At 51.6% G+C, this 15,345-nt stretch overlaps 1 protein-coding gene across 1 annotated transcript in view; it reads right to left on the minus strand.

The window, feature by feature from the left end:
• The window catches only part of HSPA12A (heat shock protein family A (Hsp70) member 12A), a 67,748-nt gene that overhangs the window by 14,352 nt on the left and 38,051 nt on the right, over positions 1–15,345 (minus strand). Inside the window, 3 exon segments of the mRNA XM_049646022.1 lie at positions 7,237–7,353; positions 12,392–12,496; positions 14,791–14,977. Of these exon segments, the coding sequence (XP_049501979.1) occupies positions 7,237–7,353; positions 12,392–12,496; positions 14,791–14,977 (409 nt within the window).

The raw sequence follows: 15,345 nt of genomic DNA on the forward strand, positions 1-15,345 counted from the left end.
GGGGGGGGGGGGGGGGGGGGGGGGGGGGGGGGGGTCAGGTTAGAATATCAGAAATGCTAAAAGGGCCGTCTTGGCCTTTTGTCCAATGTCTTCACTTTATTTTTTTTAACTTTTTTTTTTTAACGTTTATTTATTTTTGAGAGAGAGAAGGAGAAACAGCATGAGCAAGGAAGGGGCAGAGAGAGAGGGAGACACAGAATCCGAAGCAGGCTCCAGGCTCCGAGCTGTCAGCACAGAGCCCTACACGAGGCTCAAACTCACCAACCACACATGAAATCATGACCTGAGCTGAAGTCGGAGGCTTAACCAACTGAGCCACCCAGGCGCCCCTAACGTCTTCACTTTATGCAGAAAGAAACCAAGGCTCAGAGAAGTGGAATGATCGACTGTCCCAGGAAACCCGGGATATGAAACCTGCCGGGCGGTCTTAGGCTCAAATGCAGCCGAGCAGGCCTAGGCCCACTCTTGGGCCTTGCAGACCGGCTCCTTTATTTTGGTTCTTGGCTCTCCTGCTTTCGGAAACTCCAGGTACTGGTGTGGGACGCAGGCCTTTGGCCTTGAACAAGACTTCCCAGGTGTGTCTACTGCTCCTCCTTCAACTGGTTTAAAGGCACAATCTCTTGACCCATTTACTCCGGAACAGCACTACGTGGCATGTTACCTCTACTCAGTCGATTCTCCATAATAACCATACCCCAAATGAACCAATTAATTGTGTCCTAATGAGACACCATTGGCAGGCAGGTGACTTAAATCTCCCCCCTCCCGATATCAAATGCCTCACGAGTGGTAGAACCCCTTCTGGCAGACCGACTCTACAAAACCTACACCATCCACAGAAAAACTGCCTCCTTACTGCCCTGTGCCCTCGGCTGTGGCCAACCACACTGGGGGCATCTGCGCCCATCAGTTTGGTCCCTTGGGTTGAAGAAGCCCAGTGTGCCCATCAGTCAACAGGCCACTGACCCGGGTGCATCACAAGGTTTCCCACTGCTCCCCACTCAAGGGACTAGAAGTCCCACCCCCCAGCCTCACTTTCCCTCACGGTCACATTAGGCACCCTTAACACCAAGACAGCTGAAGGCTGCAGCGCCCAGTGACAGAGGACAAGGGCTACACACCTACGTGTCACCAGGAAAGTTGCAACCTCTGCACCTCAATCCCCAGGGTCCCAGAAGAAATCCAAAATAAAACCAGGAGGAGCCCCCTTCTAAAGGACCGCTCTCGAAGACTGACTTCACCACCTGGCTGGGTTTGTAAAGTCAAGGGACTCCTAGAACAGAAACGGACAGGTCCAGCCTCCACAAAACGGGATGAAGAAGGGAAAACTAACTACAAAGAAACAACTAGGCCTAAATGTTTAAGGCACTCTTTCAAAGTTCAGAAGGGAAAACAGCCTGGGAGAAGGGGTGGGGGGAGGGGAGCACCAGCGCCCTGCCCGAGGGTGTCGGCAAGGAGGAAGGTCTCGCTAGGGCCATGTGTCCCACTGGGATGTCCAGCGGCCAGGCAGTCTCCATGGGGCCAAGAAGAGCTGTGGGAGCCTGGGCTTGGCAGTGGGGGGACAAGTGGGGAAAATAAGAAAAACGAGATGCCTTCATTCCTCTCCACACCTTCCTTGAAACTGTGAGCGGCCCCTGTGATTTACAGTGAAGCACCCATACAGAAAACCGAATCAAAAAGTCCAGGGGGGAAGGGTGCCTGGGTGGCTCAGTTGGTTAAGCATCTGACTTCGGCTCGGGTCATGATCTCGTGGTCCGTGGGTTCGAGCCCCGCATCGGACTCTGTGCTGACAGCCTGGAGCCTGCTTCGGATTCTGTGTCTCCCTCTCTCTCTCTTTCAAATATAAGTGAACGTTGAAGGGAAAAAAAAAAAAAAGTCATCCAGGAGAACAAAGAGCCTGGAGTCTAGTCATACAACTTGAGGTGCCCGAGTGTACCCGGTGTGTGGCTTACACAATCCAGGTTCCCCCTGGGATGATGCTCCCACATCCTGAACGCACGGAAGACACACAGACTGCCCCACACTTCCCAGAACAGCATAGCTGCACCCCTCAGGGGAGGCCTCTCATCTGTCCCTCCCCAGCTGGGCTGGCCTTGGCTCTACAGCAAAAGCTTTGACCCATTTCCACGGAAGGTTCCCCACGGCACCCAGGAGAGGACACAAGTGGGAAGCAGAAGTGCAGAGGACCCCAAAGCAGAGCGAGAGGAAAAGGTAATATTGGCAAGAGGCCCAGGACAAGTAACCACACTCCTGTGCTCCAGCTCAGTGCCCATCCTGCTCCCCAGAGAGAGTGAGAGGCCGTGTCCCCACCAGCAACCCCCACGGGGGCCACAGTGGCGAGCTGCAGGGTTGAGGCAACAGGAGGCGGCTGGCTCTGCCAGATGCCATCTCCCCAGGAGGGGTCCCCAAGCAGCCTGTGGACTCCAAGAAAAAGAAGAGATACAAAAGGATCTTCCAGATCCTGAAAAACCTGGATGTCTTTATCTCCCGGCAGGACGCCTGGAGGGTGGGCTTCAGTTTCTGGGGTTTATATAAACCCCTGCAGTCATTCTCAGCAGCAGCCCTCAACCTGGCACCTGTCAGGAGCCCAGGTCAACCAGAGCAGGGGAAACGCTCGCTGCTTTTGCTACTTCTGCCTCTGGAGCTGGTCCCTTGCAGCTGCTGTTCCAGCAGAACTCTCTCTCCACTGGGCCCCGGCTGGCCTAGCATCTAGCATATTCTGTCTCCAACTGCAGATCATGCAGAGGTAGCGAGCCTCTCCTGCAAGATGCTACGTTTTCTAAGGGCAGCAGCAAGGCCTTCTTGCCCCACCGCACACAGTAGGCGCTCAGGGGGTAGTTGCTGCTGAATGAATGAATGTATGTCCCGCCAGCCAGGCTTCATTCTGTGATTTCCTGGCCCTTGTCTCCAGGTAAGTGAACGGGAGCCTTCTGCTGATGTGACCCGGGATTCTAGAAACAGAAAGTGTCTGAGCCAAGAGTGCACCCTCCCATTTGACTCCCGCACGAATCTGGGGCGGCAGGACCGCTGCTGTAGTCGTTCTTAGAGCACTGCTTCCTGGTCATGAGCCCTACCTGGGAGGAACAGGTGTGTGAAAAAACCATGCACGAGGGGGCCCAGGACATGGGTGTTTGCACCGACTGCTCTTCCCTTCGGCCCCGCCGTGAGCCAGGACAACCCGCCAGGGACTGACCATGTGCACGGCCGTGGAGGATGGCCAGACCAGGCGGGTGCCCTGCTGGTCTCACGTCAAGCTGCACGGGCTCCAGCCGCACCCCTTCCGGGTGTCATGGGCTGTCGCTGTTGGGTTTTTTTCCCCGATGTGATTATTTTTCACTGCAGTATGTTCAAGGAAAGGAAGCCAGTGCAAGCTGTAACCCCGTGTTAAGTGAGCTCATCGTACGTAAGGGACCGCCTTTTATTTGACAGGCTGCCGGAACCCACTAGCGTCATGCATTTTTCAGGCAAAATGCCTCTAGAAATCAGCTGGACTATTTCCTATGCGTGATGACTATCCCTCAAGACTCAGTGAACTCTTTCCTATTCTAGGTCTTTTCTGAAGGCCTCAGCAGAGGAATCAGCTGTTCCTCCTGTTACCATCTGTTCATGGAATGCTCTTAGAGAGTCTAAAGGTGTCCTGAGGCTGCGAATTATAAAAGATAGAGATTTAACCCACTTTTTCGACAAGCATTTGACACAAGAGGAGTTTTGGGCGTTTCACAGATAAAACGGTATCCATAGAGTGCTCTGCGGTCCCCCACCAACCCCAGCACTGAATCACAGACTTCTGAGCGGAGGCCCCAGGACCGTCCATCCACGACGCTGCGCAGAGCCTCATCACCTGCTCTGCATCCGGGCCTCTTACCCCTCCGCCCAGGCCAGTGGAGGGGTGAAGCACAGCCCCCACGGGACTGCACCATGAACTCGGGCTCAGCATGAAGGAGGGACTCCGATTCCTGCATGCAAACAGGGTAGATGTGACCAGTTGTCCAGCTGCCCTGACGGAGCACCATTCTGCCTCATCCCTCCAGCCCTCCACCTGCAGCCAGGCTGGTGGGCAGCACTTTGGCTGAAAGGTTGGGTGGGCATTCTCAGATCTCAGAAGCTGGGTGGCCAAGAACTGTGGTGGTTTGCTCATGTTCTGTATTAGCGTTCTCCAGAGAAACAGAACCAGTAGGATCTTTGTAAGCAGAGAAAGAGATTTTTCATAAAGAATTGGCTCACACAATTATGGAGACTGACAAGCCCCAAGGTCTACAGTCAGCATGCTGGAGAACCATGGGAGCTGATGATATAGTTCCCTTGCCAGGAGGCTGAAGACCCAGGAAGAGCTGATGTTTCAGTTTGAGTCCAAAGGCGGGGAAAAAAAAAACAAAAAACAAAAAACAAAACAAAAAAACAATGTTCCAATCTGAAGGCAGGCAGGCAGGCAGGAGGGTTTCCTTCTTATTCTAGGGAGTTTTTGTTTCAGTCAGGTCTTCAACTGATTGGATGAGGCCCACCCATCCTACAAAGGGCAATCTACTTTATTTAGTCAGTCAATTTAAATGTTAATCTCATTCAAAAATACCCTCGCAGCAACAGTCAGAATGATGTCTGACCAAACGTGGCAGTTTACATATCTGGTCAAGTTTACACATAAAATTAACTATCGTAGGTACACATTTTTCTTATTCTGTAAAATTAATGGAGGATAAGAAGAGAGAACTGGAGAGATGCCAATTTTGGCCACACTTCATTTCCATTTTGTCATGGGGACTCTTCCAGAAGACAGGCTAAAGACACCATAGACTAGTTGGCAAAGCAGTTGTGCCCCTTTAACACCCTCCGCCCCGCTTCCCAAAGTACAAAAGGCTTCACTGACCCACTCAGCTGTGAGCCACTTGAGAGCGGGGCCTTTATCCTGGTCATACAGGATATGACTCCAGTGTCGACCACGTCGACACAGAAGTCCTCCAGTATGGATTTAATGAATAAATGAATGAGTTAACAAAGAATGATTGAATGGCCCCTGCCGTCTTGAAATCCATTCAGTGACTTTAACTGTAATTCTTTAAATTTTTCTTTTAATGTTTATTTTTTGAGAGAGAGAGAGAGAGAAAGAGAGACAGAGCACGGGCAGGGAAGGGGCAGAGAGAGAGGGAGACACAGAATCCGAAGCAGGCTCCAGGCTCCGAGCTGTCAGCACAGAGCCTGACGCGGGTCCAACTCATGGACCGTGAGATCATGACCTGAGCCGAAGTCGGATGCATACCTGACTGAGCCACCCAGGTGCCCCTAAACTGTCATTCTTTAAAAAGAATTACACAGAGCCAAAGATTAAGCTGCACACACGCTGCACCAGACAGAAGTTAGCCAGCATCCAAAGGATAGGCCTGTCTACAGTGGGTCTCTGGGCTTCAGAAAGAAAATTCCCCACGTCCATAAACCCGGTCACATTCACCCCTCTGAGGAGCTGCTTATCTATCATCTACCCTCTGAGGTGCCATTTTGATTCTGCCAAACCCTGGAGGGCACCGCACCCCCAAGTGCCTGGTTTCCTTCCCGCTGGGCATGCAAGGGGCTTCCCCGCCAGGCCTCACTGCCCAGAGAGGCAGGAGCCAGCCCAAGGCTCCAACAGCCCTGACAAGTCTGCCAGTCCTTGCACCTCTTTCTTTTTCAGGCTAAAAACAAGAACTGACCCTTTTCCGGGTCACATGTTTGTTGTTGAAGTTTTCCTGTGGGAAAACGAGAGTCAAAGTCACGAATCCTGAGTACCCTCCCTGTGAAAACGGAGAACATAGGGCTGTGCCTTTGTGCAACAGCTGTGTCCCCGCGTCCTGTCTCCGGACACGGCCTGACGGCTGACGCTGTGGAAAAGCTCCAGGGTGCCCAGGGTTTCTGTGGACAGCTAAACCGCATTTGGTTTCTTCCTTTTTTAAAGAAGTTGCCTCTTTCTGGCACTTCCACCCTCTTCCTTCATCCCTATAAAAACAAATCTATTTTTGGAAGATACATAGGCTGGGCCAGATTCTCACGCTGAAGGGGAGGGCAGAGGGGAGAGCCTACAGCGAGGAGGGAAGAAAGAGAAGTGGGGAGACTGAGGAATGGGGACATTGCTCTCCCTTGATCTCTGTCCGGCACCTGGAGTAAAGCTCCAAGTGTTGAGGACAATCTATGGCCCCAATGAAGGTGTCATGGTACCCACGACCATTCTGCTACATTCGGTGCTCAAGGTTGATCCAGTGGGTTACTTGGAAGGAAAGGTTCCTACTTATGGCCACAAACTCAACATCAGAGATCTATCCCCTGGGGAAGGTGGCTGATCCCTGGGAGGTATTGGCCGGGCCGGGGAAGGGGCATCTATTACCTTCATGATTTTCCCCAGCCCAGCTCCAACTGAAGGTTCTGAAATGGACTCTCACTGCACAGAGTGGGCCCAGGCCCCAGGGTGGGCTTGCATTAACCCAGGGGATTAAGTACAGCCGGAGCCAGCTCTGACCTGTGGGTCAGCACAGTGGGTCAGCACGGCCAGCCACCCCTGGCATGAAGTCAGACCCTGGTGGCAGCCCCATCATGGCACAGGTTGCCTGCAAACAGGTCCATGGCACCAGTGATGCCCCAGCGCCCAGGAGGGACAGGCTGGCCACTGACACTGGAATGCTCTGTCCATGGCGCCGTGGTGCTGACTGGCACTGTGCTCAGCCGTGCCGCTCCCTCATCCACGTGCCTGCCACCACACAGGTGTGGCGACCTCACCACCCCCTGGCCCCCTGTGTGTGCTCCTGTGTTGCTCCCAAGGTGAAACATGCAGAACACAATTGTGTTTCCCTTATTTCCCAGCCACGGACGTGCAGCTTTCAACCTCCACAGCAGCCCTGATGTGCCTGGTTCGTGGCCATTGGCCTTGTCTTTATTCTTTTCTTCTTCAAACATTCTTGCTGCCCAAGCCTCTTCCTTGAGGTTCTCACTTCCATTCACCCACAAAGAAATGTCTCGGCACCCCACTTTGAAATCCTAGCCCTGGGGAGTCTGCAGTACAGAAGGTATAAAACGAGAAAGAAAACCGAGCCCAGCCCAACCCCTGTGGATATGACCCCTGTTCCTCCCCCAGGAGAAAGGCGCTATGTCCCCTCGCCAGTGGGAGACCCCTCACTACCTCCCAGGGAGGCCTACGAGTGCTGGGAACACCCGAGTGGGGTGACAGTCACCACTGCGGGCATCCTGGGCCCCCACCGGCCCCACCCCCACACTCACCTGATAGGCAGCTTGTCTCATGAACTGCTTGGCGGGCTGTTTCCAAATGGCGGGCACTGTGATGACCCATCTGACGTCAGAGTTCTCAAACTCCGATCCCGCTTGGTCACTCAGCTCCTAAAACCAAGGGAAATGCAGCAGGTCAAGTGGACACAGCTGGTCCTCCTACAGTTTCACCGAGAATTCCAAACTTCCTGGCCATGAACTCTTGGGGTAACTACTGGGCCACCTCCTGAACTTTCCAGTGTCAGGACGCAAGGGTCTGTTTCCTGAATATTCCACAAGCAGGGAGCTCAGCTCCTTTCACTCACTGAACGTGACTGCAGGTAGGAGGTGGGGAGATCAGAAGCCTTTGGCCACTTCTGAATCATGTGACAGGGAAAGTGACAGCCTCCCAGGCCTCAGTTTCTTTATCTGCACAATGGGGATAATAATCCCTAGCTTATACTAGTGTTGGAAGGGGTGATAGTTTTCTGAGAGCTCCATTTCCTGGGAACTTACTCTGTGGCAACCTTGTTAAGCACTTTGCATAACTCATCTCCATTAATCCAAGAATCCCATTAGGAAGGGATTATAACTGTGCCTTTTCTACAGATGGGAACCTTAGGCTTAGAGATATCCAGAACCTTTTGATGACCACACAGCTAGGAAATGGCAGAACCAAAATCTGGACCCAGACCCAGGTATATCCTGACTCTTAAAGGCCAAGGTCTTAACTAAATTGTTACATGTAGTCTCACGTCTAGAACAGGGCCTGGCCCACTTGTTGAAGGAGTGGTCACTGTCCTCTACCTTATCACAAGGCCAGCACATCAGGGGAGTTCTCCTTGCAGGACAGGAAGGATATGAACATGACCTAAGCAAGAACCAGGCTGCCCTTAACTTCTGGTCAAGGTTAAACCACACCAGCAGAAACCACGTGGATAAATGGGATGGGCAGAAGCCTCAGAGGTTTGCACCAAGTCCCTGCAGACAAAATACGTCTCTAGAATACTTCTGAGACTCAGTATTCTCATCTGTAAAATGGGGACAATAAAACTAACATACAGTGTTTCTGGCAAGAACAAGTGAGAACACACGAGGAACATCTCGCCCGGAGAAAACCTCTGATAAAGCTAGTTCCTTCCTATCCCTTGGCTCCTGTTGCCACAGTCACCAGACAAATCTGAAATCAAACCTAAACACACACTACTGCCCTCCTACATCAGAGTCGGTTCTGGGGACGTGTTTCAGAAGAGTAATAGGCTGGCCATTTGTTTTTTCTGATGGGTGTCTCATTTCCTCTACTCTTTCAGTAGTTATCTGGGGACCGACCCACCCTCTCACCGAACTAACTTCCTGTTGGATGGTCAGTTCCTTTTATTTTTTTCCTTTTAAAAAAAGTGTTTTCATTTTTAATTGTGACAAGAACACATAATATAAAATCTACCCTCTGAGCCTTTTGTAAGCATACAGGTCAGCAGTGTTAAGTAGGTTTAGTAAACTCTTTCTTAAAACATGTTTTTAGAAACATCTCTGCATTACGCTCGTGTGAAACAGCAGGGTTGTTTGTTTGTTTCATTGTGTTTTATTTCCTTGCAGGTCTGCCTTGGGCTTTAGAGGCACATGAGTGATGATGGGTTAGAAAGGGTTCTAAGTATGCTGCCGATCACCATCCAGTCTGTTTTAGACTTTTCTGGGTTTTTTTGTTTGTTTGTTTTAAGGCTTCAGGCCCAGTAAAGAGTCCAATCCGCGAAGCCCGGTGTGGGGCTTGAACTCATGACCCTGAGATCAGGACCTGAGCCGAGCAAGAGTCAGACGCTTAACTGACTGAGCCACCCAGGCGCCCCTATTTTAAACTCTTCAAACAGGAAAAGGCTCAAAACATGAATGATGGGCTTTCCTGGCCGGAGGGAAGGTTGTTTAGACAAGCTGTTTGTTCACCAGTGGATGGAGTACAGCTTGGAAGCGAAAGGGCCCTGCCGTTAATTAAACTCCTCATTATGTCAGGACTTTCACTTGCTTTCCTCCATGAAAGATGAGCCTGCTTCATGCACGTGATTCCTCAGATATGCTGCTTTAGTAGATATTCTCCTGTGCTTATCCTGGGCCAGCAAGCAACAACCCCTCCTCTGACTCCATCTGTCCTTTAAATACCAGCCAGCCCTCTCGTGAAGGGCCCGGTCCTTATAAATCTCCTCAAAAAGCTGTTCTTCATGGAATTTCTTGACAGCATGTGCCCCGCTGGGAGAAGGTGCTAGCAGGTTCCAGCTGAGCTGACATATTCGAAACCACACACCCCCTCCTGCACCCCTGCTTGATCTCTGCCCCCTCCACCTCTTCCCTCCCCTTCTGAGACAGGCTGTTCACCCTTTTCCCTTTAACCGACTTGAAACACAATTCAATGTCAAGGACTTTCTCAAGTCCTAAATTTTCCCCGAGTTCCCTGGCTCCTCCTTCTTTAATTTTTTTTTTTCAACGTTTTTTATTTATTTTTGGGACAGAGAGAGACAGAGCATGAACGGGGGAGGGGCAGAGAGAGAGGGAGACACAGAATCGGAAACAGGCTCCAGGCTCCGAGCCATCAGCCCAGAGCCTGACGCGGGGCTCGAACTCACGGACCGCGAGATCGTGACCTGGCTGAAGTCGGACGCTTAACCGACTGCGCCACCCAGGCGCCCCCCCTGGCTCCTCCTTCTAACCCAAGGGCCCCAGGAGTACTCGGCCTCCCTCTGCTCCTTTACCTTTCTCGGGGTGTCCACATCCACTACAGGCAGACAGTCCTTCACTTGGCTGTCTGGGCTCCCAGGCGCTGCGCCCATCCCCCTGGGATCTCGGCTGTTCAGGCTGACACAGGTCCACCTCTCTGGGCCCTCCTGGTCTGCTTTGCTGTCCCCAGGAATGATGGTGCTCTCCCCTTACTATCTCCTCCCTCTTACTCCTTCTTCTGTCCTCTCCCCTCTCCCCTTCTGGTGGAAGAATTATTTCCCAGGATCCACTTCTTCCCTCGCCGCCCCCCGTCTTTCTTCTTGGTCTTCACGCTCCCTAAATGACCTGCCACTCTGTCTCAGAGTCTCAGAGCCTTCAGACACACCTGCTTTAGGATCGGAGTCAGCTGCCTCCACATGGCTTTCCTCTGCCCTGCAGGCCCTGGGATGCTGTGGTCTCCCTCCTTCTAATGCTATCTCTGTGGCCATGACATTCCCCTATTAGAAATCCTTTGATGGCTCTCCATTACCCAAGAAGTTCCCTAGCTTGGCATTCGAGGCTCTGCACAGCCTCGACCCGAGCTCATTGTTCCCATTCTATTCTACAGCTGTGCCCTTCTCCCGCTCAAAACTGCTTGCTTTCCACAGCTGTTGGCTGTGTTCTCCTTCCCCTGTGCTCTTCTTGAAACACCCACCCTTCCAGCTGCTGCCAGTGACAGGCCCCCATTGCTCCTCGTCCAGGGAGCCTTTCCTGATGCTACACTTTGGGCAGAATCTCTGCCTTCACCAAACACCCAGTTAGTTACCCCCTCACAACACTGACCCATTGACTACATGCTCCTTCACACTGTGTTTATTTTGACACTCCTTCGGGTCTGGCACACAGGAAGGAAGGAAGGAAGGAAGGAAGGAAGGAAGGAAGGAAGGGAGGGAGGGAGGGGGGGAGGGAGGGAGGGAGAAAGAGAAGGAAAGAAAGGAAGAAAGAAAGAAAAATGAAGAAGGTACTTGAATGAATGAAAGCAGTATCACGTTCTCACATCTTTGTTTCCCTTGAGCCCTATTTCTAGAACTCTATTTCTAGAATTCACTAAATTTCTACTAGTGATCACATAATACCAAAGGCTTCTAAAGTTCCCAATTCTTTGTGGATAAAGCTCAGTACACACATCTGATTTACACCCACTCATCACCATGCCCATGGGAGGACACTGAGTGGACAGCTGTATTCCACTTAGAAATTAGCCATTCTCCCACATCCAGGACCATCACTGCACAAACCTTTGCAACAGTCATCCCAGGGGTTCACTCATATACCAGCAGCTTCCGTGGGGTCTGGGAGGGACAGCAGCAACCATTTGCCAATAGTTTACTGTGCCCAGCCTGGAGGAAGGTTTAACATCGACCCACGAGGTACACAACCTGCCCCACTCTTCAGGTTAGGGAGGTGGGTGTTGGAGAAATTAAGCACCTTGCCCGAGATCACACAGCTGCTACGTGTGTCTTCTGCCCGTCTTTCTGTTTTTTGTTTATTTGTTTGTTTACGGAGATATAATTCACATACCATAAAATTCTCCTTTATAAAAAACAGTTTATTTATTTTGAGGGGGGTAGTGGGAGGGGCAGAGACAGAGAGAGAGACAGAATCCCAAGCAGGCTCGGTGCTATCAGTATGGAGCCTGATGCGCAACTAGAACTCATGAACTGTGAGGTCATGATCTGAGCCAAAATCAAGAGTTGGATGCTTAACCAACCGAGCCACCCAGGTGCTCCCTAAAATTCTCCTTAGAGTGTACATTTCAGTGGGTTTTAGCATATTCACAAGGTTGTGCAACCATCACACTATCTGAGTCCATCACCCCGCAGAGAAACTCCGTTCCTATTAGCTGTCACTCCTCCCCCCTCCCCCCTCCCCCAGCCCCTGGCAACCTCGAATCTGCTTCCTGTCTCTGTGGACTTGCCTCCTCTGGCCATTGCATACAAATGGAATCCTCCAGTATCGTCTGGCTTCTCCTCCTTAGCAGAACATGTTCAGGGTTCACCCATGTTGTCCCGGGCATCAATGCTCTATTCCTTTTCATGGCTGAATGATATCCCATTGTAGGGACAGACCCCACTTCGTAACCTGCTCGCTGATGGATGTTCGCGCTGTTTTGCTTTTCTGTTATTACAGAGAGCGCCGCTTATAAACACATGCGAGTTTTTGTGTGAATACATGTTTTCATTTTTCTTAGGTGTCTGCCGAGGAGTAGAATCACTGGGTCATGGGGTAGCTCTGTGTTTAACCTTGAGAATCTGCCAGACTTTTCCACGGCAGCTGTGCCATTTTCCATCCCGGCCAGCAGTGTACGAGGGTGCATCCTGCTTTCTGAATGCCAGTCCTACCTGTCCTCCCTCAGGGCGTTACCGCGCCCCCCCTCCCAGCTGGCAGGTGCACCTCGCCCACCACAGGACCCTGGCACATGCCCTACCTTCAGCGCCTGCTCCTTGAAGTACTGTAGGGCGTAAGCGAAGATTTCAAGGGCTTTGACTTTCTTGCCGTTTGCTGCCGTTAAGTCTGTATCCATGGTGAGGTCCTGGTAGGGGAGAGGAAGGAATAGTAAGGCCAGGGAGGAGAAACACACCTTGTAGCTTCGGGAACTGCTACCTGGGGATCTGGGGAGCCTGGTGAGCCATATTTCTGTTTCTTGATATTTGGTAGACCAGGATAGTGTGTCCCCCAAAATGAGACTGGCAGCATTGTCCCCTTACTCTGTCGGGGGCCCTTGCTGTCCCCTTCAGCCCCTCCCTCCACTTCTCCCTATTTTCCTCCCTCCCTCTGGTTCTCTCTCTCCTGGATCCTCACAGAGCAGAGGTCTCGGCACAGTGACAGAGCCCAGGAAGTGGGAGAAGTCAGCAGGCACCACTGCTGATGCCATTTCCATACTATTTCCACACTTGGACACACATGGTCACCCTCAGGAGCCCCCCTGGCGGAGGCCTAAATAATCACACCAACTCGCTGACGTGCACGATGCTTAAACAGACATGAAGCTTTCATTTCCCAATGAGCTGCCAACCAAGTCTCCAAAATAGAAGAGCTCCTATTTTAAGGCTTGTGCTTAATCCTCTTGGGAGCACAGCATCACTGCCTCCCTTCCTCTGCCAGAAGCTAAAGCAGTCTGGTCCTTGGGTAGAGGATGCTCTGGGAGACGCTGGCTGGACTGGGGTCATAAAAAAAAAAAAAAAACGACAGGAAAAGTGCTCACAGGGTGGAGATGGGCAGAGAAGGGGAGCGCACATCAGGAGGACGCTCCCAAGTCAGCCCGAAACCAACAGGCTCATTACTGCCAGGGTGAAAAATCAGTGGGGCCTCCGGATCGATCCCGGCTGGATAACTAGGCTTTGCCTTTAGAGCATGAAGGGGCACGAGGCTACTAAACCGGCCTCGTGGAGCCTGTCAGCCGTCCTGAGCCATGGACGCAAACTCACTCCTCCCACCCAGCCACCTCCCACCCCTGGTGCTCAGCAGAGACGCTCCAGATTTGGGGAGGCGACTCCCAGGCTCAGAGAGATGGCCGAGCACCTGGAAGCCATAGGCTCAGAACTGAAAACATTCAAAACTGAAAAAATTCCCATGCTTTCCACCTGCACAAGATTGCTATTCAGCACTGAATCCCATCAGGTGAACCGGGAAGGATGTATTTCTAGCAGAAGTCTGTCTGCTTCACAGAGATAGAACCACACCAAGCAGCACGCAGCCTTGGAGACCGGGTGCTGGCAGCTGGGTTTCCATTAACATTTGTCTTGTCATCTGCAAGCATTTAAGAGCCCACAAGGAAAGCAATAATGGGAGCTAGCAATTAACTAGAACTTACTAAGTACCAGGCTGGCTCTAAGAGCTTTGCGTATTTTGATTCCGTTAATCCTTACAACATCCCCATGAAGAAGGCACTGTCAGTGTCTCTATTTTACAGGAGGCGCAGAGAGGTTAAGTAACTCGGATTAAGTATCTTGAAGGTGGCAGAGGCAGGATTTAAATCGAGGCCGTCTGGTCCCGGGGTCTTAAACACCATTGCCATCCTGAATCTCTAAGTACCAAGAATTAAGGAAAATTTATGGGATAAAGTGCTCAAACTGAGAAGAGCCTATCCTGTGGCCCAAATGTCTCCATGAAGCTTGGGAGACGGGCCTAACTGATGGAGTTCTAAGCTTCTAGAACTGGCACACTGGGAACAGAACTGCTTTAGGAGTTGAGCCTCTAACAATCGGGCACTTGATTTCCTGAGCTGCCTGCTTCCCCACACAGAGAGGAATGGGCCAGTTGTTATTTTTTTTTTTTTAATTGATTGATTGAGAGAGAGAGAGAGAGATTGAGAGGGAGACCATCCCGGGCAGGTACCACACTCAGCTCAGAGCCCGACGTGGGGCCTGATCTCCTGAGCCACCCAGGTGCCCTGCCAGTTGTTACTTCTAAACTAGCTAGTTAATAGCTACTGTCCTAGGTCCCCCAAGTGCCCCGAGCCCCCAAGTCCCTCCTTCAGAATTCCCGATCTCCCAACGACCCAGCAACCGAAGGGGGATCTCCTGGCGTGGCATGTCCCCCACCCCTATGCCTCCAGCCAGCGTCCACTCTGGTCAGTTTCCAAGGCAAACAAGTTGTTAAATATTCTGAATATCTCTCTGCCCACGTGTGTAAAAGGAAGCGCTGTCTACTCCACAAAAGTGTTGAGTGCGCCAGGTCATCTCTAAGATCAAGGTAAAGGGATGTTAATTTCTGCTTGGGAGAAACCTAAGGGTTTCCTGAGTTAGAAAGACCTTCCCCACCCAGGCTGGAGAAACCCTGTCTCTCCAATGCAGAGGACCCGGGGCCAGGGAGAGTATAGCTTACCCCAGTGGTATGCAACTTCATCTTGAACTTCTCCAGGTACAGCCACTGCTTGGCCTCGTTGGGATCCAGGTCATGGTAAAAGTCCCTGGCGGCATATCCAAAGCTGTGGAATTTCCTCTCGGGAGTCAACAAGATGGTGGTCGGGGTCTTCTGGTTGGACACCCCAGGGTCGCCTCCTTCCCATCGCCTGACACCAAGGAAAGGCAGAGGTTATGGGACCTTCTTTCATAAGCCCAGTTCGGACAGCAGTGATTTGAGCACCTACACGTGCATGATTCTTATAGATGTGGGTGCTCAGAATAGCTGCTACAGATGCTCTCTGGTTCAGCCGGTTGATCAGTGATCACTGATATGACTTCGCTTAGAAAGCAATACGAAAGGGGCAAGCACCAGGTTCTTGCTGAATAATAAGGTCTGCTTTGACCTTCCACTCAGTGTTTACTGAGGATCTACTCTGTGCAAGTGCCAGTGACAAGGAGACGAAACATCTCTCTGCCTTCCAACAACTCACAACCTAGTAGGCTATGTCTTTTGGGGGGAGATAAGGGGTCTGTG

Source organism: Panthera uncia, chromosome D2 (assembly GCF_023721935.1).
Source record: "Panthera uncia isolate 11264 chromosome D2, Puncia_PCG_1.0, whole genome shotgun sequence".
Taxonomy (NCBI): Eukaryota; Metazoa; Chordata; class Mammalia; order Carnivora; family Felidae; genus Panthera; species Panthera uncia.